This window comes from Chrysochloris asiatica, unplaced genomic scaffold (assembly GCF_000296735.1).
Source record: "Chrysochloris asiatica unplaced genomic scaffold, ChrAsi1.0 scaffold00022, whole genome shotgun sequence".
Taxonomy (NCBI): Eukaryota; Metazoa; Chordata; class Mammalia; order Afrosoricida; family Chrysochloridae; genus Chrysochloris; species Chrysochloris asiatica.
Genome location: NW_006408540.1, coordinates 24,677,490 through 24,702,146, shown reverse-complemented (window position 1 = coordinate 24,702,146; position 24,657 = coordinate 24,677,490). Strand labels below are relative to the sequence as shown.

Genomic DNA, 24,657 nt, shown 5'->3' with positions numbered 1-24,657 from the left:
TGGACAGTGAATAAGGAAGACTGTAGAAGAATTGATGCTTTTGAGTTATGGTACTGGAGGAGAATATTGAAAGTGCCATGGGCTGCCAAAAGAACCAATATATCTGTTTTGGAAGAAGTGCAGCCAGAGTGCTCCTTGGAGGCCAAGATGGCCAAACTTCATCTTTCATACTTTGGACATATTGTCAGGCGGGACCAGTCACTAGAGAAGGATATTATGTTTGGTATAGTGAAGGGTCAAAGAAAAAGAGGAAGACCCCCAATGAGATGGATTGGCCAAGTGGCAGCATCGATGGACTCAAGTGTGGAAACAGTAGTGAGGTTGGCCCAGGATTGGGTTTTGTTCTGCTGGGCATAAGGTCATTATGAGTCAGTACTGACTTGATGACACCTAACAACAATATATGTATTTTAACCTATGCTGTAGATAGATAATGTGGTGGAGCATACTAGGGGCAGAGTTATGATTAACCATAACCAAACACCTTGAGGCTATTAGTCACTGAGCCTGGGGTTCAGGACCATAGTCTCAGGGATTACAAAGATCAATTGAGATACTGTATTTTACAATGGCAATGTTGTATACCACCCTACGTTGGTGAGTAGTGACTTAAAAACATGTGAGTGGCCATCTAAGGGGCAACTATTGATCTTTTTTGATTTCAAGCAAAGAAGAGTGAAAAAAACCAAAGACACAAGGAAACAATCAGTCCAATGGATTAAGGATTACTCAAACATCACCCTCCTACACTCTTAGGCCAGAAGAACTAGATGGTGCCTAACTACCACTAACAACTGCTCTGAAACAGATTACATTAGAAGACTCTGGATAGAGTGGAAGGAAAATGTAGAATAAAATTCAAAATCTTAAAAATGAACCAACTTACTGGTTGAATATACTGGTGGAATCCCCAAGACTATGGCCTGGATTCAATTTTAAGTCAGGCACTAACAAGTTTATAGAGGAACAATAACATCAGGGAGGTATGTCCTCCTTAGAACAATCGACCATTTGAGATTAAAGGACAGTTTTTACCCAAGGACAAAGTTCAGAAACTTTAGGAAAGAAGGGGAATGGAAATGAGAAACACAGGGAGGAAGTCAGGTAAGTAATATTACATTGCAGGGATTGTAATCAATAACATGAAACAAATATGCATGAACTGTTGAATGAAAAACTGATTTCCTCTGTAAATCTTTACCCAAAATAAAATTAAAGAAAAATAAAAATGTTATTGACATCAAAATAGTATTATCATATTTCTCCAATTCCCCTCTAAAAATTTTAAATTGGTGATTATAGTTCACATATTCACATATGGTAAAAAGACAATACACATATACACATACACACATACCCCTTGATTATATAATAAAGAATTCTATGAATTAAAATTGCAGATACATTATCAAGGTAGATTTACAGCTGTATAATACAAACATGTCAGGCATAAATCAAAGTGGAAAGATTAGTAAATATTAGCTCTAAATTTCTGGCAGTTCTACTGCTCTGTGTTGACCACTAATAAAATAATCTAACTCTATTTTCTAATTTTGTTTCAAAAGTAGAGAAATAATTCTGAGCTGGAAACAGTACTTTATTAAGGCTGTTTCTACTACATGTACTACATTATATTAATTAGTACACTAGAAAAAGGAATCATCACCATGATGATTTATTAGTACCAATGTTTGATCTATTATCCACCTTGAAGTTTCCTTTCAGTTCATTAGCTGGCAGTATTCTATAAACTGACTTAACTTGAGCACAAGTTGGGATTCCTTGAGTTCTAGATGTAACTATCCAATTATCTTCCTGATAGCACACTATTTCATCTCAGACCTAGTAAGGTCAAAATGGGATTCTTGATTTCTTCTCCTTGTTTTCTTTAATTCAGTAAATAGCTCCAATTACATCCAGTTTCTTATGTCATTAGATTAGGAGCCATTTGTAATTTCCTCATTCCTCAAATCCAATGCAAAACTAAGTCCCATTAAGTCTACCTCTGAAATATATCTCAAGCCTTTCTATTTCTTATCTCTATGGCCACAACTTAGACTAAGTGCAGTACAATGAATTATTTAACATGTCTCTTCTAGAAGGCCATTGTCTCTGTAACTCCCACCAAATTACTTTATTCCTGATGGGTCTAAGAGAAGGCAAGGGAAGATGCTGATGGCATTAATGAATCAATGATAATTGATACACAGGTAATTGTGATTATAAAACTTGGAATTCTAATGTGGATATAAAATGAGCCCTCTCAGAAGCATGAACAAGGGAATCTCACTACCAACAAGAAAAAAGAGCCAGGAGTGGAATGCATCCTTTGGACCCTAAGGTCCCTGTGTCTTAAAGCTTCTTGACCCAGAGACTGGACTGTGACATGAGAGCAGCAGCAGCAGCAGCAGAACCAAGAGCCAGAGCACAAGACAGAATGGTGCACTTCCTGCCCATGGAGTGAAGGCTGAGTGCCTTTGGGCAGGAGGCTCATTTGCAGAGTGGGGCACCTCTACAATACTTAATCTGAGGAAGCTAGGTTTGCTGACCCACAGAGCCAGAGTCAAGTGCCTTTGAGCTGCTGCTTATAACAGAATGGAGTGTCCTTTGGACATTTATCAGCAACCTTAAAACTGCTTTGTAATATTGCCCAAGCAAGGGCAGAGGTCAAGGGGTCAGAAAGAGTTATACCTGCAGGCACAGCTGAGAAGAAGACAGTCCTGACTGGAACTGTATGCTGAATTATTCTGGTCCTACAATGTAAATTGCTAACTTCCCTAGTAGTTCCTCTAATCGTGAGTATTATCTCTGTGTTTTACATGGTCACTGAAATGAATGATCATACCAAGTAGAGAAGTAGAGTACTGTGGGAGGGATGGCTGATGTCAGAACTGGTAAAGCATGTCTGACCTCAGCCCCAACTTGATTCTCCTCCTTCCCCATTTGTGAAGCTAAAGGAGGCCAGATGTCAGCCCCTTTACCATTTTTGATACTAAGTCAACTACATCTCTCACTCAGACTACTGAAATAGTCTCTAAATTGGTCTCCCTATTTTTCTTTCCTCTCCTCAGCTGCATCTGTTTTTCCAAACAGTAGCCAAAGAGTGGTCGTTTAAAAATACAAATTACAGCAAGCTATGGGAGAAAGATGAGGCCCTCTGCTCCCACAAAAATTTAAAGTCTTAGAAACCTTTTACAGGTTTGCTCTGAGTTGGAACCGACTGACAGCACTTAAAAACTACAGCAATGCCTTGCTTAAGACCCGTCATGGTTTCCCACTACCGTTTTAATATTCAAACTCTTTACAATGGCCCGTGGAAACCTCAAGATCTAGCTTTGTAGTGCCTCTTCCACCTCATCCAATACACTCTTCTCTTGCTGACTGTACTCCAGCCACAAGGAGGATTCTTTGTTTTTGAAATCAGTCAAGTTCAACCTGCCTGAAGGCCTTTGCACTTGCGATATGCTTTTCCTGGAATGCACATCATGCAGATTTCTGCCTACTCAGCATCCACTTGTCCTTAAAGTACAGGTCAAAATATCACTTCATGAGAAAAAGCTTCCCTAAACATCCTATTACTGCCTCAAGTTTTTCTTTTAAAATTACAGTCTATTTCCTTTCTAACACTTATTATACAAGGGTACTTCAAAAAGTTTATGATAAAATGGAATTAAAAGACAGTGGGATTTTCCATGAAGCCCTTTCATACTGGATTAAAATTATCTTACTTATAAACTTACTTGTTTACTCTTTGTTTCCTTCCTCCAAAATGTAAGCTCTTTAGAAAAAAGGCAAAGTCGCAGTGCCTGGAACACTTTCTGGCACTCAAAAGGAAACCACTTAAAGAAAATATAAGGCTTGACTTATTTATGAAAATAGCACTACTTAGCAAATAAGTTATATGTGAAAGCAAAGTCTTCATATTCTACAAATGCTTTGGGTATAAATTAGCATGGAAATGGTATCTCGAGAAAATGAACTACCTCACAAGACAGTGAAATGTCAATTCCTGTAAAGAACTAAAGAGAAACACATTAGGTACATGTCTAAGAAGAGTAGCTACAGTGATTAAAGCATGAGGCTTTAAGGTCCAATATCCCGAATTTGATTTCTGCTGAGTTAGTAAGTCACTTTAACTCTTTCATTCCTATTTTACAGGTAACTAAGGTTGACAGCAGTATTTACAGGACTATCATGAAGATTACGTGAAAAGAAGAAATCTGAAGTACTTAGGAGGCTCCCAGAAATGTTCCTTCTTGCTGCAATTTCTTCCATCAGCAGCAGCATTATGTAATAATGACCCTACAACTAGCTCATATGCTTCACTATCAAATGGACTAATCTACGTTCTGAAAAAACAGTTCCTGATTTCCTGGCTCATACTTTTGGGTTCATGACACTTTTGGCTTCTGGGACACTGCTGTCTCCGCCCTCCTCTCCGGTCTCCATATAAAAATCCTAATCACTTTTTAAGACCTATCTAAATTGCCAATGCTAGCATACAAACTGTCCTTATTGTTTCAACCCTGAGCGATTTTAATAGCACTTTGTATCACTTTATATAACCTTTACTTAGGTTATGTATCTTTGCTTCTGCATTTTGCAAGCAGGAGCAACATCATACTCCAAATTATATTCTCTATAAGTGTCTACAAAGTTGCTTTCATTACAATTAAGCTAAAAATATATTTATTTGCAGGATGAGTTGGTACTGTAACGTATGCTCTACTTACATGTCAGCGGCAGTGTGATTATTCTGAAGAGGAAGGTTGACAGTACAAGTAGATTCAAGATGATCAGCTGGTCCTTCTCGGTCCTTTGATTGTTTAATAAGGTCAAATAATGGTGAATCCTATATGAAACAAGATGATTTAGTAAACATTAACACAACAGAAATTAAAATGATGTGAAAAAGAGAACCTACAAACAAAATGAACTTGACACAGAAAATTATGTGGAACAAAAAAAATTAGCACCACAAAAAAATCACATAGCAAAATGACAGCAATCAATTCACACCTATCATTTACTACACTGAATGGAAAGGATCAAATGCACCAGTCAAGAGACAGCGAGTGGCAAATGGATAAGAAAACAGGACCCTTCAATATGTTGTTTACAAGACACATACAAACAATGGAGACAGCCTATTAACAGAAGAATAACATCAGGGAGATATGTACTCCTTAGAATAATCACACAATGGAATACTACATAATGCTGAAGAATTAACAATAAATATGTAAAACACCTCATAACTTGGATGCACCTGAGTGAAATCAGTCACTCATAAAAGGACAAATATTGTATAAGACCACTGCTGTAAAAAGTTAAGAAAAAATTTCCTTGATAAAAGAAAACATTTATGATGGCTATTGGGGCATAAGGGGAGAGAAAATTATTCACAAACTAGAGGGAAGACGAATCCTAGTGTAGGATAAGCACTGCAAACCACAAGGTTGGTGATTCAAACTCAACAATCACTCCCTGGAAACCTTGTAAGGGTCACTATGAGTAAGAATCAGCTTAAGAGCACTTAACAACAAAAGAGGGTAGACACATGCTAACACATGCAAAAGGGAGGTTGGGAGAGGAAAGATGAATATAGTGGGAGTCACAAGGTAAGAATGCATGACTTAGAGTGATCAGAGTTAAATACTGTTAATTGTTGGTACATGGAGGGGACTGCAGTCATCCTAACGAAGCAAAGAATATGATTTGACGAATGTAAAGTCTTCACTCAACTCAGAACAAGGTAGGGGAAAAAAAAAAAAAAAAAGGAATATTTGACCTTATTAAATAGCCTGTACTAACATGGCTTAGAGTCCTGGTGTGTGATGTAAGATAAGCAATGAATGGACTGCTAACCTGTAGGTTGGCAGTTCCAAGCTACCAGTCGTTCCTCAGAAACCCTATATAGGTCACTGTGAGTCAGAACTGACTCAAGGGCACTTAACAACAACAAGGAGCATGGCTAGCATTGATAAAATTAGTCTATGTATTTGCTTGTTTCCTGCTATTTTACTGTGAAATTCATAAAAACAAATCTTATTTGTAATGGGTACGAACTCAAACTTTGGAGTCTGATTGCCTAAGTTCAAATTCCTTTTTGCCACCTAGCCTGTTTTCCCATCTGTAAAGTAGCAATTGTAATACCTACACCATAGGGTTTTTGTCAAATTTAATTGTACACACATACTAAGCATTTACTAACTGATAGCTATTGCAATTCATAGTACATATTAATGTAGTTTCTCTCCAAGTAAATTCTTTGTATAAAGCTGAAAAATAAAGGTTTAATTGATAAAATATTTTAATTAAAAAGTTTAAAATATTCTAATACTTTATCAGTTCTAGGAAGGTTATTATAAAAAATTATGAATAACTTTGAAAACTGCACTACTTTAAACAATAGGTGCTGTAAGCTCCATAGCATTAGTACTGGACTGTGACTCACAAGGTCTGTGGTTCGATACCACTAGACACGTCAAGGGAGAAAGATGAGGTTTTCTATTGCCGCAAAGATATGCCTCGGAAAGAGTAAGAAACTCACGAAGAGTCAGAACTGACTCTACAGCAGTTAATAGCAACAAATGAAAGAACCACAAAGTTAGGAAAAATAAAAGCTACTAAATGCAGCGCTGTAAGATGAAAACTTGACCTTAAGGTCAGTTTGAACTGTAAGGTTAGTTGGTTCAAACACCAACTGCTCCTTGGAAACCCTAAATAGGGTCGCCATGAGTTGGAACTGACTTGAAGGCACTTAACAACAACTAAACATTTTAGTGCTATGGATTGAATGTGCTCCTCAACAAAAATAAATAAATAAATTGCATTTAATAACAACAATTCTTATAGCAGAAAACAACACAAACATTTGATCAGAGACAACTACCTCCAAATTCTAAAATAACCAAATTAACCAAATAAAGTGTGTATAAAATATTAGTTTTCTTTCCAGGATAACCATTTAGCAAAATAAATACAAAAATATAAACTAAGCTAGACAACCTAGAACCAGATTAAACAATGTTTATGAGCTGAGGCATTGCTTTAAAAAACAAACTAAACTTTAGAAACAAAACAAAATAAGTCCAAAACGCCAACTAGATTTTCATTACAAGTAATCACTTTAAAGCAAATTTTAAAGTTCCTCAAAACAGCAATCTAAATTATAGACTATGAGTAGATACTTTTCAGAAATTGAAAAGTTTACAGAAGTAAAACTGTGCCAATGACACAGTTATACATACATACACACTTCAACTTTGTACCTTAAAATGTCTTTTAAAATATGTTCCCCAAAATGATTTATTGGTCAAAATATCTAAGGTAAGGCAAAATATTATCAATTTGATTATGTCCCACTTAAAATTTTTATTTTATTTACAACTAAGTTACTCTGTGGTAGTAGACTTTTTGTTTTATTATATTTTTTTAAAACCCCAAACACAAATAATGTTGCATTTTGCATTTGCTGAGATCATTATTTTATTGTAGAGATGCAAATCAAAACTACAATGATATATCATCTCACACCAGCAAAAACAGCAAAGATCAAAACAGTAGAGGACAATAAATGTTGGCAAGGATGCGATGGAAAGACTGTGAACCTCTTACATTGTTGGTGGGATTGCAAAATGATCCAACCACTCTAGAGAACAGTATGGCGCTTCCTCAGAGAGTTGTAAATAGAAATACCTTATGATCCAGCAATCCCTCTGCTCAGTATCTATACACAAGAAAAACGAGCCACACATCAATGTTCATAGCAGTACCATTTACAATAGCAAAATGATGGAGACAGCCTATGTGCGCCCATCAATGGAAGAATGGAAAAACAAACTTTGGTACATACACACAATGTAATATTATGCTACCTTGAAGAATAACAAGGAAGCCATCGCATAACATGGATGAACCTTGAGAACATTATGCTGAGTGAAATTAGTAACAAAAGGAGAAATACTGTATAGGACCATTATTGTAAAAGACTAAGAAAAAGTACCCACACTAAAAGGGGAAAAGAAAAAAAAATATTTGCTGGTTACCAGGGTGTATGGAGTGAGGTGAGGGGAGGGAGGGGAAGGTGGAGCACAGGGTAGGGAAAAGACATAGGATAGTTTGGGTGCTGGGGAGGGGGCAATACATAAGAATGGGGTTGGGGAATGGAAGAACAAGGCGGATGGGAGAACAGTTAGACAGGTTTGCATGGGCTACCTGGGTCAGAGATAAATAATGATGTATGCACAACCTTGGAACAAAGGGCTCTGGGATACAGGGACTGAGGCATGGTTTGAATGAGTAAAAGGGGGGAAATAATGTGAAGATGCTTGGCTGTCATTTGAATCTTGGTTTCACTTGCCTACTATTGTAAAATAGACTCTTAAGGGGGAGAGAAAGGAATAGACAGAAACATCACCAGAGAAAGCTTTTAAGTCTGTCTTCAGCCTATAACTGATTAGAATACCTAAAATGGGGCTAGAACTTGCCCAGTGAAGGAGGCTTCCTGTGGATTCTTTGCATTGCATAAGACTAAGATGGAAACCTGAATCTTCTGAGCTGGGAAATTTCTACTTAAAAGGACAAGCAGACCAGCCCGGAGCTGCTAGAAGAACTGAAGATACTTCTTGAAAGACCAGCAGGGAAAATAAAAAACAATTAACGGCACTCTGATTGACTACTACAAGAATAAGCAAGTTGTTCACCTGGGAACCATCAAGGCAAGTGGTCGGGTCCCCCTCAGGGCAAACCCCCTTCCAAGACTGAGACTCAAGGGGACTACACAAGCAGCCATGTGGTCTTGCTGCTGAGCACGTTGGTCACCGGTAAGGGGAAGTGGGGGAAAAACAGCAATGAAGTTGTGAGCTAAGTCCGACCACATTCAATAGACTCCTGTCAACCTGGGCTGAAACCTTGTTGGCTAACAGTATGGCAAGACCTAGGGACTCCTGGGCCCAGAGACAGGGACATGGCCACAGAGGACTAGAATGGACAGTGAAGCGTCCAGCTGATATGAAGTGAAAGGAGATGCACAAGAACAACCATACTTGCAGATAGTACCCACCTGACCTGGCTTCAATGGCTAGATGATCAGAACTCGAGTAGAAGAAGAAAGAGGAAAAAAAAAAAAGAGTAATCCACTACAATTTGATGAACTTTCCCTATACTTATGGATGTAGTAGCTCACTAGAGGGAACAAATCTTTACAGTGAGGATCATTCCCACTTCCTCGGTACACAGGGTTGACAGGGATGGGCAACTTAGACATTGGCTACCCAAAATGGGATGGGGGCTACAAAGGGACGAAGTGGTGACTGGCTTACAAGCTCTCAAGAGGGAGCTTAGTTCCAGAGGGGGCAGGGGACGGTAGAATTTCCACTGAGTGGTTTCCAACCTATCTGGATGGGGTTTATGAAAGGAGATGGGGATAAGACTCTTGTGGTTCAACAGTGAATAATTGCTATCAGGACTGACTGTGAGTGTTGGAAATGTAAAAGTAGACATTTTTTAACAACAGGAGGGGAGTGTTTGATTTTTCAGTCCAGGAGCAGAGGTCCCTAGGACCATCAAGGGAGACGAGAAGAGTATGGGACCCTATCCACAGAAGCAGTGACACCAGAGATGGAGGCAGAGACAATGACGTGGAGAGATGGAGTGGCTGGGGACTCTGGACTCTGGAAGGGAGAGGGTCTGTGTGCTGACGGCTGGGGGCAGGCTTGTGGAGTGTACCCTTTGGTTGTTTGATGATGCATGGAGGGGATTGTAATCATTGCAATGAAATGAAATATGATAGAATAATATAAAGCAAATGTTCTCCCATGTAAACTATCACTTAACCCACAATAAAAACTTAAAAAAAAATTTTTTTTAAACCCCAAACACAAATAATGGTATATTTTGCATTTGCACAGACCATTATTTTATTGTAGTAAGCACATATGTAACAAAATATGTCATTTGAGCATTCTTCACATGTACAAAGTTCTGCTAGTTGTTAAATACTGCTTAACAGTTTCTTATCTGAACAGGGAGGGAGTTATCAAAGTCCACTCCCATCAGAACTATAGTCAATGGTCTCAGCAAGTGAGTCCAATGAGGATCTTTTTGCTCCTTTCTGATAATTGTCATGATAAAACCTTATTAAGGTGAATTTACCATAAGCATTGTGGGAAAATTACTGTTTCTAATCTTTAGAAAATATCCTAACTGAAATAATAAATTAAAAAGAATACCTACAATAGTACAGTGAAATTAATAAAAATACACAGTGTAGGAGGAATTAATCCTATAAAAGGAATTAATATAGTGTGAGAAACAGACATTAAAAGAGGAACTGAGTATGAAAGTTTTTGAAAGGAAGTTAGCATGTCTGATGATGATGAAAATCAAGGATGTTTTTTGCAAATTTTGAAGGAAGAGGTTACGACTGAATCGGAAAGCACAAAAAGAGTGAATTAGAGTTCAAAGGTCAGGAACAAACATGCTTGTCCTGCTGAAGTGAGGGAGAAAAATCATCTATTAATAATGTTGATGACTGAGATTTGTAAAGAGATTTTAAAAAATCATATCTTATGATTAAACTATCACAATTAAGATCACTTTCTTCAAATAATTCCTGCCTTTTAACCAGAGCCTCTAGACTAAAGGGAATCTAATATATGCCCTTTATCCATATATAATATGTACTCCTGGTGTGGCGCTATAGGATCAGCACTGTACTGGAAACCACAAAGTAAGCAGTTCAAATCCACCAGCTACTCTCTTCAGACACCCTATACAGGGTTGCTGTGAGTTAAAACCAATCTGATGGCACTTAAACAACAACAACAATATCCATATATAATATTCTAGGAAAGCAAATATTGTAGCTTATTTAACCTATTTATATTTTTACGTTAAATTGTTTGATTAACAGTGCATGTTTTTCAGAGAATGAAACACATTTAAGAACTTAAATATTGTTGAAGGAGTTCACTGACCTTGAGAGAATGTCATTTTTACTTTAAGGTGGCTCTACACAGGGCTCCCATAATTACATAAACCTTAAATGTTTCTGATTCTGAAACTGAATTAGATCTAAGTCAGGAAGTGGGTTTAGGCTCCTAGCAATCAGTTTTGTTACTATAAATATGTTATCATTTCTACACTTGTTCTGGCTTTGGAAACCCCTTAGTCATTCCTCTTCTGGAATCTTAAAGTTAAGCTAAGGTTGGTTAGATAAGGTACAGTGAAATGGGTTTTTGTTATATATGACCATACTGCTTTGGGTCTGGGCCATATCCTGCCCTGTGATTGATCTATTTTATGTACTTTGCAGGAATTGATCAGTCTACTATGCAAATAGAGTGTGTAAAAATACCCAATAGGATTAAGTAACCTATTGGGAATTGGTCAATTATTAAGCAAATTAAGTGACTGTAACCTACTAAGGGAACTGGTCAGTTACTAGTCCTGATAGGAGGATCATGCCTTGAAGTTGACAAGAATAGCTTAACATAAGGACCAATCCCACTACCATTAGGAAGAGCTTGGAACAGATTGTATCCTTCGGGCCCAGGTTCCTTGTTACAGAAGAGACAGGGCCTACAACACTGGAGATAGTGTGAGATGGTGAGAAATGGTAGCAGCCACAGCAGAGTCCAGTGGCAGAAATGGCAGCAGCAGTACAAGCAGCAAGAACATGGTGACCAGTGTGAGGTGTGAGGTGGCTTGCTGACAGAGTGGAGAGTGGTACTTGTTCATGGTGCCAAAACAACTATAACACTTGCCCAAGGAGGGCAGTGGCCTAGTTAGGTCTGGTGGCAGGCATGGCCAAGAAAAGGCCCAGTAGTGGTCACAGACAAGAGAAGGTGTGGCAGTGAGCATAGCCAAGAAAAGGGACAAGAAACACCTGCTTGTGGGCACAACTAAGAAGCTGAGAGCTGAATTGGTTGGAAGTTGTCCTGATTGAAGAACTTTTCTTTTTTGGAGTCACGGAGGTTGAATGAATCCCTGAAACTACTGCCCTGAGATAATCTTCAAACCTTAAACAAAAAGTATCCCCTGACCTTACCTAAAACCAAACAACATTTTAGCTTAACTAGCAAAAAGGTCAATCTTGAGCATTATGCTTTTTTTTTTTTTTAATGTTTTATTGTGAATTATGTGATAGTTTACATGAGAGAACATTAGCTTTACATTCATCCTATCGTATATCGTTTCACTGCCATGGGTATAATCCCCTCCATGCATCATCAACCAACCAAATGTATACACTACAAGCCTGCCCCCTGGTCATCAGCACACAGTCCCTCTCCTTCTCTGGGTCTAAAGTCCTCAGTTGCTCCATTTCTCCATGTCATCATCTCTGCCTCCATCTCTGGTGTCACTGCTTTTTGGGTAGGGTCCCGCTTTCCGATATTCTCCCTTGATGGTCCCAGGGACCTCTGCTCCTAAACTGCAAAGTTAATCACTGCCCTCCTTGCTACAAAATGTCTACCTTTACATTTCCAACCCCCACAATCAGTCCTGATAATAATTATTCACTATTGTATCACAAGAGACCTATCTGCATTTCCTTTCATCAGCCCTGCCTAGATAGATTGGATACTACTCAATGGAGATTCTACCTTCCTCTATGCCCTCTGGATCTAGGTGTCCTCTTGAAAGTTTGTAATCCAGTCACTTCTTGCTTTGTAATCCCTATTTTGGGTAGCCAATGTCCAAGTTGCTTATCCCTGTCTACTCTGTGTATGGAGGGGGTGGGAATGATCCTTGCTGTAAAGATTTATTCCCTCTTTTGAGCTACTGCATCCATAGGTGTAGGTCAAGTTCATCAAACTGTATCAGATTACTCTTTTTTTCCCACTTCTTTCTTCTAGTTGAGCTCTGATCATCCAGTCATTGATGCCAGGTCAAGTGGGTATTATCTGCAAGTGTGGGTATTCTTGTGCATATGCCCTCTCTTCTTATCAGCTGGATTCTTCACTCTCCACTCTAGTCCTCTGTGGCTATGTCACTGACTCTGAGCCCAAAAGTCCCCAGATCTTGCCACACTGCTGGCCAACCAGGTCTCCACCCAGGCTCACAGGAGTCTATTGATCATTGTAGAGCTTAGCTCACAATTTCATTGATGTTTTTCCCTCACTTCCCCTTAACAGTGACGAACGTGGTCACCAATCAGAATGTGTATTCCCATTGAGTCTTAGTCTTGGAAGGGGGTTTGCTCTGAGTGGACCCGATCACTTGCCTTGATGTCTCCTGGGCGAGCAACTTGCTTGTTCTTGCAGTAATCAGTTGGTCTGCCTATAGTGTTTTGTAGTTTTCTGTCGGTCTTTCACATTATGCTCTTTTAAGAACTACTTATATAGAATCAAACTGACAATACCAACTCGAAAGACAGATAGAGGGCAGTGAGTTTACGTTAGGTTAATGAGGGAGAAACAATTCCAAAAAGAAAAGGAAGGTAAGAATGGCTGCACAACTCTGAAGAATGTAATCAATGTCACTAATCTAAGTGTAAAAACAGAAAAAGGATTGTGCTCTGGCTCCTGAGTTATATCCTGGGGCCCTAGTGTGGTGTTATAGGATAAATACTGGACTGCTAACCACAAAGTAGGCAGTTCAAACCCACCAGCCACTTATTGGAAACCCAGTACAAGGTTGTTATCAGTCAGAACTGACTTAAGGGCACTTAATAAACTTCTAAATTGATCCTTTTCCCAAGTTGCAGTTTGTTATTTCTCTAATAAACAACATAATCACAGGTATGGTCTGAGAGTTCTCTGTGGTCATTGCAACAAATTACCAAATCATGCAGAGAAGTAGAAAGTACCAAAAGGGATGAAGGCTGGTGTTAAAACTGGTGAAAAAGTTGGAGAATGGAGGTATAATTGACTTCCACTTCAGAGGAATCAGCTTTAAGCTGATTCTGATTCTCATTCTTCCTCCAAAAGTCAGACAAGGTCTGATACTAGTATATTACATATGGGTATAATAGTAATTCAACATGAAAAAGATAACATAAATCTTTACATGCACAATTTAGTTTCACCAAAACTACAATAAAACTCTGCAAGTTAATTTTTGGATTTACTTTAATTGAAAAAAAACTCCAGAGATTATAAAATAATAAATGACAGTTAACCTATTATACTAAGATCTATAGATAAATTTCAAGCCTAGACTACCAATGGAATAGGTCATGCTCAGAGCATCTGCAGGATGCTTTTTTCTTTATTTCTTAAAATATGAGGGGGGCATAAAAAAAAGTTAATGGAAAAATGGAATTAAAGGATAAAGGAACTTTTCTCAAACATTTTGAAGCCCTCTCTTATATAGGTTATTCCTTTCTTAGCAATATAGATAGAGTTTAAAATCATAAGGAAATGTATCATTCCTTTTCTGGTAATGATCAGACAAGACTGCTTTTCAGAACCCTTTTCTTGCGGTTGCTTGCATGTTGCTGTGATGCCGAAGCTATGCCACTGGCATTTTAATTACCAGTGTTTTTAAAATGGGTCACCCATAGTCAACAGGTATTAGATGAGTTTTCGGACTAAGACAGTCCAGCAAGAAGCAGAGGGAGCCTACTTCTGAATGTTCACCCACTGAAAACTTTATTAATAGCAATGTAACACTGTCAGCACCAGAATATTAAATACTGAAACATGAATAGTACCAGAATTTATCTGACATAGTGCAGGATGATTAGCCCCTCAGATTGGAAGGCACTTAAAATATGACTGGAGAATGGTGTAAAACTTTTGGGACCTTCATTGGCTGATGCTGCACAACTCAAAATGAAGATAAACAGTTGTAAACATACATTAAAAATCAGAACATAGAATGTATGAAGTATTTTAGAAAGAATAGAAATTGAAAAAAATGAAATACAACACAGGAAAATGGATATCCTATGCATTAGTGAGATGAAATGGACTGGTAATGGTCAATTTGAAACTGATAATTATATATAAGAGTCAAAAATTGTCAGCACTCTGGCTGACAAATTTGAATCACCTTTTAGAAAAGACAAAAACATATGTTTTTTAATGAAAAGGCAATTTAATTTTTTAACACAGACCTCTTGAAAAATGACAGGGAATTGACATAAAAACATAGCAAAACTTTTTACATGTCTTTATTCTTGTTTCTTATACTTGTAGTATTTTCAACATACATAGATAGCATTCTTCCCTGTCACAATCCACTCTGTAGGCATAATTCTCTGGATTTTTCTTCTATCCCATACACTTCAACTGCTCATTTAGTCACTAAAATTTGTATAGAGTCTTCCTATGTACCAAGCTCTGTGAATACAATGGAAGACCAGAGGCACTTGGTTCTGGCTTCCTCAATTTTACATTATGGATTTTCAGTATCTTTTTCACTCTCCCATAGAATGATTAAACACATAATTTTTGGACATAATCTCCTTTCAATACACTTTATCCATCTGTCAATAAGCTTTTATATTCTCTTACTAAAAACATTTTAGGCTCATCCATGAGCCATGAATGCACCACTGTCTTCCCTTCTTTATCAGAGGTGAATCTTTGTCTTCAAAGGGCTGCTTTCAAGGGGACTAAACAGGTGGAAGTCTGATAGAGCAAGATCAGAACTATAGGGAGGACACTTTAACACCTCCAAATGAAGACTTTACAGAGTGTCAACAGTTTAGGAAGAGGTATATGGATGTGCATTGTCATGCAGGATCACAAAACCCTTGAACACCAGTTCCCTACTTTTAATCCAAAGTTTAGGCTTCAGTGAGCATCTCATTTTAACAAGCACTGCGGATTGTTGAACCTTTTTTCTGATAGTGTTCCAATACTGGTCCTTGAGAATCCCAGAAAACTGTAAGCATAAATTTCCAGCTGATGTTTGACATTTGAACTTTTTCTTTGTTGGCGATTGAGGATGTTTCCATTCCATACTCTGCTGTTTACCCTCAGGCTTGTAGTGATGAATCCTTGTTTCATCACCAGTAGTGATTTTTTTAAAGAAACGGTTTACATTTCTTCAAGTATTGGTTTTAATTTTGTTTGAAGATGTCTAAACACTTCTGTTTATGCTCTTCTGTAAGTTGTTTTGGTACCATTTCATACAAACTTTTGAAATCCAAGTCTGTCGTCGATTATTTCACATGCAGAGCCATGGCTGATTTGCAAATGATTTGCCACATAATCCAGTGTCACTTATCTATTCGACATAATCACTTCACGTGCATGCTCAATGTTGCCAACAGCTGTGGATAGGTGTTTTAATAAAACCAGAGCACACATAATTTTTGACTCACTCTCATAGTTTATGCGTGGAGTGGCAAATATGACGAGGAATGGCATCACATATATCATCAAAAAGAACATTTCAAGATCTACCTTGAAGTATACTGCTGTGTATGAAAGGATAATATCCAAACGGCTACAAGGAAGACCAATAAATACCAATATTATTCAAATTTACACAACAACCACTAAAGTCAGTGATGATAAAACTGAATAATTCTTAAGGAGCTCTGGTAGCATAGTGGTTACAAACTGGGCTGCTAACCTCAAGGTCAGCAGTTCAAAACTACCAGCCATTCCATAGGAGAAAGATGAGGCTTTCTGTTCTTGTAAAGATTTACAGCCTTGGAAACCCTACACAGGGTTGCTACAAGACAGAACTGACTCGACAGCACTTGACAACAACAACAAAACTCATAGGAGTCCTGGTGTGGAACTGTGGGATAATGCAACTGCAAGGTTGGTTTGAACCACAAGGTTGGCAACTCAAGTTCACAGCCGCTCCTTGGAAACCCTCTACAGGGTTGCTAAGAGTCAGAACCACCACAACAACCAACTTCTTTAAGTCTGAAACTGATCAAGATGTATTAATAATTACTGGTGATTGGAATGCAAAGGATGAAAACAAATAAGGGCCAGTAGTTGTGAAATGTGGCCTTTGTGATAAATATAATTCTAGAGATTTCATGATAGAATTTTGCAAGACCAATGACTTCTTCATTGCAAGCACCTTCTTTAAACAACATAAAAGATGGACTTCACCAGGTAGAATAGACAGATATCAAATTGACTACATCTGTGGGAAAAGAAGGTGAAAGAGCTCAAAATCATTAGGTGCAGACTGTGGAACAGATCAATTGCTCCAATGCAAATATATAAATAAAGCTGAAAAAAATTAAAACGAGTCCAACAAAAGTCAAAATTTGACCTTGAGAATATCCCACTTGAATTTACAGATCATCTCAAGAACAGATTTGATTCATTAGATACTACTGACCGAAGACCAGAAGATCTGTGGGATGACATCAAGAACATCATACAGGAGGAAAGCAAAAGGCCATTAAGAAGATAAGCAAAGAAAGAAAAGACCAAAATAGATGACAAAAGAGACTCTGAAACTTGCTCTTCAGTGTAGAGCTGCAAATGGAAGAAATCAGGTGAAAGAGCTGAAAAGAAAATTTCAAAGGGCAGCTCAAGAAGACAAAGTCAAGTATTATAATGAAGACCAGGAGTTAGGAGAGAAAAAAAGGGAAGAACATGCAAAAGCTCAAAGAACTGAGGAAAAAAATTCAACTCTCAACTTGCAATATTGAAGGATTCTACGAGAACAATATTGAATGATGCAAGAAGTATCAAAACAAGATGGAAAGAATATACAGAGTCATTGTACCAAAAGAAATGGCCGATGCTTAACCATTTCAATTGGTAACATTATGATCAAGAGTCAATAGTACTGAAGGAAGAAGTCTGAAGTGTTCTGAAGGCATTGGCAAAGAACAGGCTTTGGGAATTGATAGAATACATATTGAAATCTTTCAACAAACTGATGCAGCACTGGAGGCAAGAAATTTGGAAGACAACTTCCTAGCCAAATGATTGGAAGAAATCTGTATCTGTGCCCGTTCCAAAGAGAGGCTACCCAATGGAATACGGAAATCAACAGACAATTCATTAATATCAGAATCCTTTAAAAATAAAAAAATAAAACCTTTATTATTATTATTAAACATACATGCCAGGTTCCTCTGACCACCAAAGATTCTAATAAACTAAGGAAGGACAGTGTCTACAGTTTTGAAGAGCTCCTCTGCTGATTTGGATCCAACTCCACCATTGTATCTTCCTTCCACCCTGCCCCTGCCACCTCTTCGTTACTTTTGTGCTCTGCCATTCTCTTTAAAATCTGCTAGTTTTACTTTTCTAATTCTGATATAAATTTCTGAAAAAATAATCATTAGGATCTAGTCTTTTGAAAACAGCAGTATTGTAGCAACTCCATTTCTTGCTTTTTTAGGTTTCAAAAGGCCTCCTTTTAACATTTTCCCTAAATGTTAATAACTCAAGCAAATATGAATAAAAAATACAGTATTGTGAAGCTCAAAAAGTTTCTAAATCATAACACAGTTAACTCTTGACAAATTTTGATTCTCATTTTCACAGCATTTGGGCTACAGTAATGATAGGGGTAAAAGGCAGTATAACAGAAATATTTCATTAGTTTATGAGGACTAGTTTTTAACTCGGAACCACTAGGACGAAATTTGATGTTGGCCACTGAGGGTTCTTTTCATTGTGATAATGCGAATGGAGTAAAGCTCATGGGAGAAAAGCCCACGGGGCCTTCATTTGCTGATGGGGCACAACTCAAAATGAAGAGAAACAGCTGTAAACATTCATTGAAAATCGGAACATGGAATGTACGAAGTATGAATCTAGGAAAATTGAAAGCTGTCAAAAAATGAAATGGAATGCATAAACATCGATATCTTAGGCATTAGTAAGCTAAAATGGACCTGTATTGGCCATTTTGAATCTGACAACCACATGGTTTACTATGCTGGGAATGACAAATTGAAGAGGCATGGTATTGCATTCATCATCAAAAATAACATATCCAGATCAGTCATGAGGTACAATGCTGTCTGTGATGGGATAATATCCCTGCGCCTATAGGAAGCACAGTTAATACCACTATTATTCAAATTTACACACCAGCCACTAAAGCCAGTGAGGATGAAATAGAATTCTAACAACTTCTTCAATCTGAAATCGATCAAGCATGCAACCAGTTCTTTCAGCTTGAGAAATGCTGAGCGAGTTCTTTCCTTTTGATTTTCTAACTCCAGGTGTTTGAATATTTCATTATAATACTTGACAGCTTAGAATGCGATGAAAAAACCAGGTAAGTAAATAAAAAGCAGTGAAACAGACCTATACCATAGTAAAAGTATACACAGAGTACCATGAAAATCAGGAGAAGGACATAGAACCCAGGTACCTTAGGGGGTTTATTGTAAGAAATTATATCTAGCTAAAGAAGAGACATTTTTTAAAAGTGAAAAGTGGAGGAATGGATGGTCCAGAAGCAAGAGAAGGGAAAATATGCCTCCAGGGAAAATTCAGATAGCTCACTTACACACAGGGGTTTCAAAATGTTCATGGAAAAATTCCATTATCTTTTCATTCTATTTTCCATGAACTTTTTAAAGCCCCCTTGCAAAATAAGAAAAATAGCACTTTTTCATAGTATTGTTTTGAGATGGTAAATGTAAAGTGACTGAATGATACTCAGCAGATGAGTCCTTATGACAAATCATTAGTGCCACGAAGGTAAAACACAAACCACACAGCAAGGAAGTAACAAGAGACAAAGACAATGAAGGATGCTAAGCAGGTAACTAACAAGGTTTTGATGTTCTTAAAATAAAATTCTAATTCTTAACATATAATGGGCTTTCCAAATTTTAGAAAGTTATTGTACGATATAGCCATGTAAGTATCATAGTTTAAAATAATACAGTAAGGCACAGAGAAGAAAACTGATATGATGTGTTTTCTAATTAATGCTAAATAACAACTATGGCACCAAACCACCAAGATCACCCAGATAATCACTGCTGCTGGATAGTGACACCCTTATCCAGACCCATCCTGTGTTGTACCAGGTTATTCTGTACAGCCAATGACATCACACAGAGGTGATGGATAGTGTGTTACTTCTGAGATTAGATTATACAAGAAACTGCAGCTTCCATTTTAGGTCCTCACTCTCAGATCTTTTGCTCTGGAGGTAAGCAACCTATCAAGTGGTGAGCAGCCTTATGGAAAGGGCTTATGGCAAAGAAATCAAGCCTCTGTCTAACAGCCAGCAAAAAACTGAGGCCTTGCAACAACTATGTGAAGGAACCTGGAATCTCGTCAAGCCTAAAACTGACAAGCTTGACACATTTATTGTGAGAAAATGAACCAAAAGCACAAAGTTAAGTTACAGTCAGATTCTTGACCCTCAGAAATTGTATGCGGTAATAAATATTTGACATTTCAAGTTTCAAAAGTCTTGGAATAATTTTTTATACAGCAATGGATAACTAATACAGTAATTGACTTTAAAAAGTTTTCAAGAAATAAAAGTAAAATTTATGTATTTCTGAAGCACTGTTTTCATCCAGGACTGAAGCAGCAGTTTTCTCTTGGACTCAGGCAAGCTGTCTCCTGTTATTACTTATCTATTCAAATAACTGTCAGCATAATTGTTCTCTGTACAACTCGATTTTGCTACTTAATCTTATGAAGGAAGCCAGACTTTTATTGTCAGCAAAATTAGTATAAATCCTACTGAATAAATTACATTTTTTTTTTTTAAAGTAGAAGATGTAAGCACATTCGACTTGACCTTTCATAATTAACATATATTTCTAAAGCAAGCTCAAACTCTTTGTAAAGGACTTAAAGGCCTGCAAACCAAGGTGCTCCTAAAAGACACTGTGACTTCTAAATAAGTCCAAGGCCTCCAGTGCTATTAGAAAACTTAGCATTAGGGGAAGTAGAAGACAGGAATTGGTATTGTTTTCTAGATATTTTAGGAATATTACTGGACACATATTACAGGAAATGTTTTTGTACTATCCTAAGCCAAATCATTTTAAGATGGTTTTGCCTTGCAAAAGGAAACTAGAATATAAAATGGAAATTTTTTTCTAGACTTTGATCTTAATGCTGATAGTCCTCATAATATATGAGGGCTTCAAAAAGTTCAAGGAAAATGGAATTAAAAAATAATAGAATTGTTCCACAGCATATATATATATATATATGTATATATATATTGTTGGTATTGACCCATAGCGACCCTATGCACAGCAGAATGAAACACTGCCCAATCCTGGGCCAATCTCTCTCTTCTTTCTATATATATCTATATCTATGACTTGACGGCACATAACAACAACAACAATATATATATATACTTGTAAAGTGCTGTCGAGTTGGTTCCAACCCATAGCAACCCTGTGTAGGGTTTCTGAGGAGCAGCTTTTCAGTCTGGTGCATTAACCCACAGCACCACACCAGGACTCTCTCTCTCTCTCATTCTCTCTCTTGTTCTCTCTCTCTCTCTCTTGTTCTCTCTCTCTCTCTCTTGTTCTCTCTCTCTCTATATATATATATATATACATACATACATACACACACATCCCTAATCCTACATTTTTCTACTAAAACATTTTCCAATTGAATATCAAAAGATCTCTACATGTTCAGCACATGTCTCAAATATTAATATGTTCAATACTGAATTCATTACCTTCATCACTAACCAGCTATGGCTCCTTTAATATCCCCTTTGCTTAACTGTATTGTCAACTAATCATCCACAATACAAACGTTGGATGATAATCTTCAACTATCTGTTTCACTCAGGTATCGAATCTTTATATTCATCTTTAGTATTTTTAATGTATTTGCACTTTTATATTAAAATTGGGTTTCTTGTAAAGAGCATATCTTACTTTTTTACCCAATTTAACCATCTTTATATTTTAAATAGGATGTTTAGACCACTTATATTTGCATTCTCTGGTCCTTTGTTTCTGCCTTATTTTACATTAACTGAGTATTTTTTATGATTCCATTTTATTTACACAGTAGGCTTATTAGCTATACATATTAAGCTTATTAGCTACAATTTTCTTTAAGATGTGTTGGAGTTTATAACATACATGTTTGACTTGTTCCAATCAGCTACTGATAAGTGCCCATAGGACACACCACTATACCATAAGCCTCATTCTGTAGGTACTGAGCTCTAGCTCCATGAATCAGCAAACCTAGCACCTCTACCTCAGTGCCTGGAGGTACCCTACTTGTATCTACAAGCAAGTTTCCTGCCCACAGTCACTCAGCTTTACTGCTCGTGGGCTGGGAAGCCCATTGCTCTGTGTCATGCTCTGGTTCTTGGTTCTGCTACTGCTACTCCTCTGCCACTGCTCTGGTGTCACAGCTTTCTGTCCCTGGGTCAAGGAGGTTCAATGCAAAGATAGATATCTCGGGGTCCAAGGGCCTTACCCCACTCCTAGCTCTTCCTTTTTGATGGCAGTGAGACCCCCACTCCTGATTCTAAGATGGCTCATTTTAAACCCATGCTCAAGTTTCAAGTCTTTACAATTACAATGAACCCTGCTAACATCCACAGCTGCATCATGACCTCCCATCAGTACCTTCTCCCACCTCTCTCACGGAACAGAAACACTGTCTGCTGGGAGTTATAGACTATGGCTAGGAGAGATGCTAGCTAATTCACTATACCAGTTTCCTTGGGTTTTTGTTCTGCTTCTCTTTTCTTTCCTTCTTGTGGGTTACTTGGACATTTTTTAGCATTTCATATTCATTGACTTATAGTGCTTTTGGGTATATGTGTTTCTATAGATTCTCAAGTGATCACAATAATACAAAATCAAATTCACTAGTACCAATATTTACCACCTCATGTTAAAAGTGACTAAGTGACGCAGAACAGCTGTTAGTTTCGAACTCGTGACCTGAGTTTTACAGGTCAATTCATAACGACTACACTACCAGAGATCTTTAAAAAATTCTACCTCTTAAAAACTCATACCTTTTAAAAAACACAAACTGCGATAAAATGCCTGAACCCTTTAAAATATACTAACCCCTTTAAAAACATAAACCCCTAAAAACATGAAGCCTCTAAAAAACCCTAACTCCCTAAAAACCTCTAATCCATTAAAAAAAAACAACAACCCTATCCTTTAAAAAACCCAACTCCTTAAAAACCTCTACCCCTTAAAATTCCTAATCTTTAAAAACACTAACCTCTTAAAAAACCTACCCTTTACAAACCCAACCCTTTAAAACCCCTACATCTTAAGAGCCCCAACCCATTAAAAAAACCAACCCCTTAAAAACCCTAACACCTAGAAAACCTTAACCCCATAAAAAACCCTACTCCTTAAAAAAAATCTACCACTTAAAAACCCTACCCCTTAATAACACAAACCACTTAAAAAAAAACACTAACCACATTAAAAAAAAAAAAAAAAAGGTGACTGGGTGATTTTATCTTTCCCAGTTTTAAATATCTTTGTCTTGAACATCAAGTGGTGTTACAACTTTTAAGTTACTAAATATACATTTTAAATTCATGAGAAAAATTAACTATTGTATGTACCCATATTTTTGCTCTTTCCATTGTTTCTTCTTCCTAATGATCCTGGATTCTTTCTTATTTATTTCCTGTGTATAGAACTCCCTGTAACATTTTTCAGAGTAGGAATGTTAAAAACAAATTTTTCAGCTTTCCTTTCTCTAAGAATGTCCTTATCATCCCCCCCTTCATTCTTGAAGAGTTGTTAAGTACTGTCAAGACGATTCAGACTCACAGGGATCCTGAGGAGCAGCTGGTGGATTTGAACTGCCGATCTTTTGGGTTGCAGTACAGTGCAGATTCTAAAGCACCACACCAGCAGTCGTTTCTCTGATACAAACAGTTCACAGTTGATGGCTTTTTACTTTCAGTACTTGTAAAGTTTTGTCATTTATTTCTGATCTTTATAGTTTCATGTAAGTAATTCAAAATTGTGTTCAAAATACTGTTTCTCTCCAGCTGCTTTAAAGAATCATAGACTGTCTTTAGTTTTGAAAAATTTAATTTTGGTGTATGTTATCATGAATTTCTTTGAGTTTATTCTATTTGGGGTTTCCTCAGCTTCTAAGATTATAAATTTGCATAAATCACCAAATTTGGGGAATTTTCAGCCATTGTTTCTTCAAATACTTTCAAACCCTTTCTTCTTTACTTCTGAGACAAATGATATAAATGTTGGATTACACCCTTGGAAACCTCCTGGGGCAGTACTATCATGTTCTATAGTAGGGGTGGGGAACGTCCAGCCCTTGGCCATAGAAGGCCCTTGAAATCATTTGGTCTGGCCCTGTCAAGAAAATCACAATTCCATCCAAAACATTGTTGATGTTGTTAAGTGCCGTCGAGTCGATTCTGACCCATAGGGTTTCTGAGGTGCAGCTGGTGAGCTTATATGGCTGACCTTTCAATTCAAACGGCTTTGCAGCCTGGTGTATTAACCCACAGTGCCACACCAGGACTCCAGCCATTAGGGGTGAGTTAATTAAATATTTGACCAAATATAGCAGGTTAATCTTTAAGTGAATTTGTATTACCTGCAAATGATGCTATACATTTTAACAAAAAAAGTCCCTCACCCCTGTTCTATATGGTCACTATGAGTTGGAATTGACTTGATGGCAATGGTTAGTGTCTTATATGTATCTTGATTATATCAGGATTGTATCAAGATTGACATTGAAATTTAAAGAGACAGTATAGACATAAAACCAAACGGCCACCACT

General features: G+C 37.4%; 1 protein-coding gene across 1 annotated transcript in view; it reads right to left on the bottom strand.

Moving 5' to 3' along the window:
* Nucleotides 1-24,657, bottom strand: part of RB1 (retinoblastoma 1) — a 250,862-nt gene that overhangs the window by 24,224 nt on the left and 201,981 nt on the right. The window contains exon 18 of the mRNA XM_006837641.1: nucleotides 4,734-4,852. Within this exon, the coding sequence (XP_006837704.1) occupies nucleotides 4,734-4,852 (119 nt within the window). The remainder of the gene's footprint in view (nucleotides 1-4,733; nucleotides 4,853-24,657) is intronic.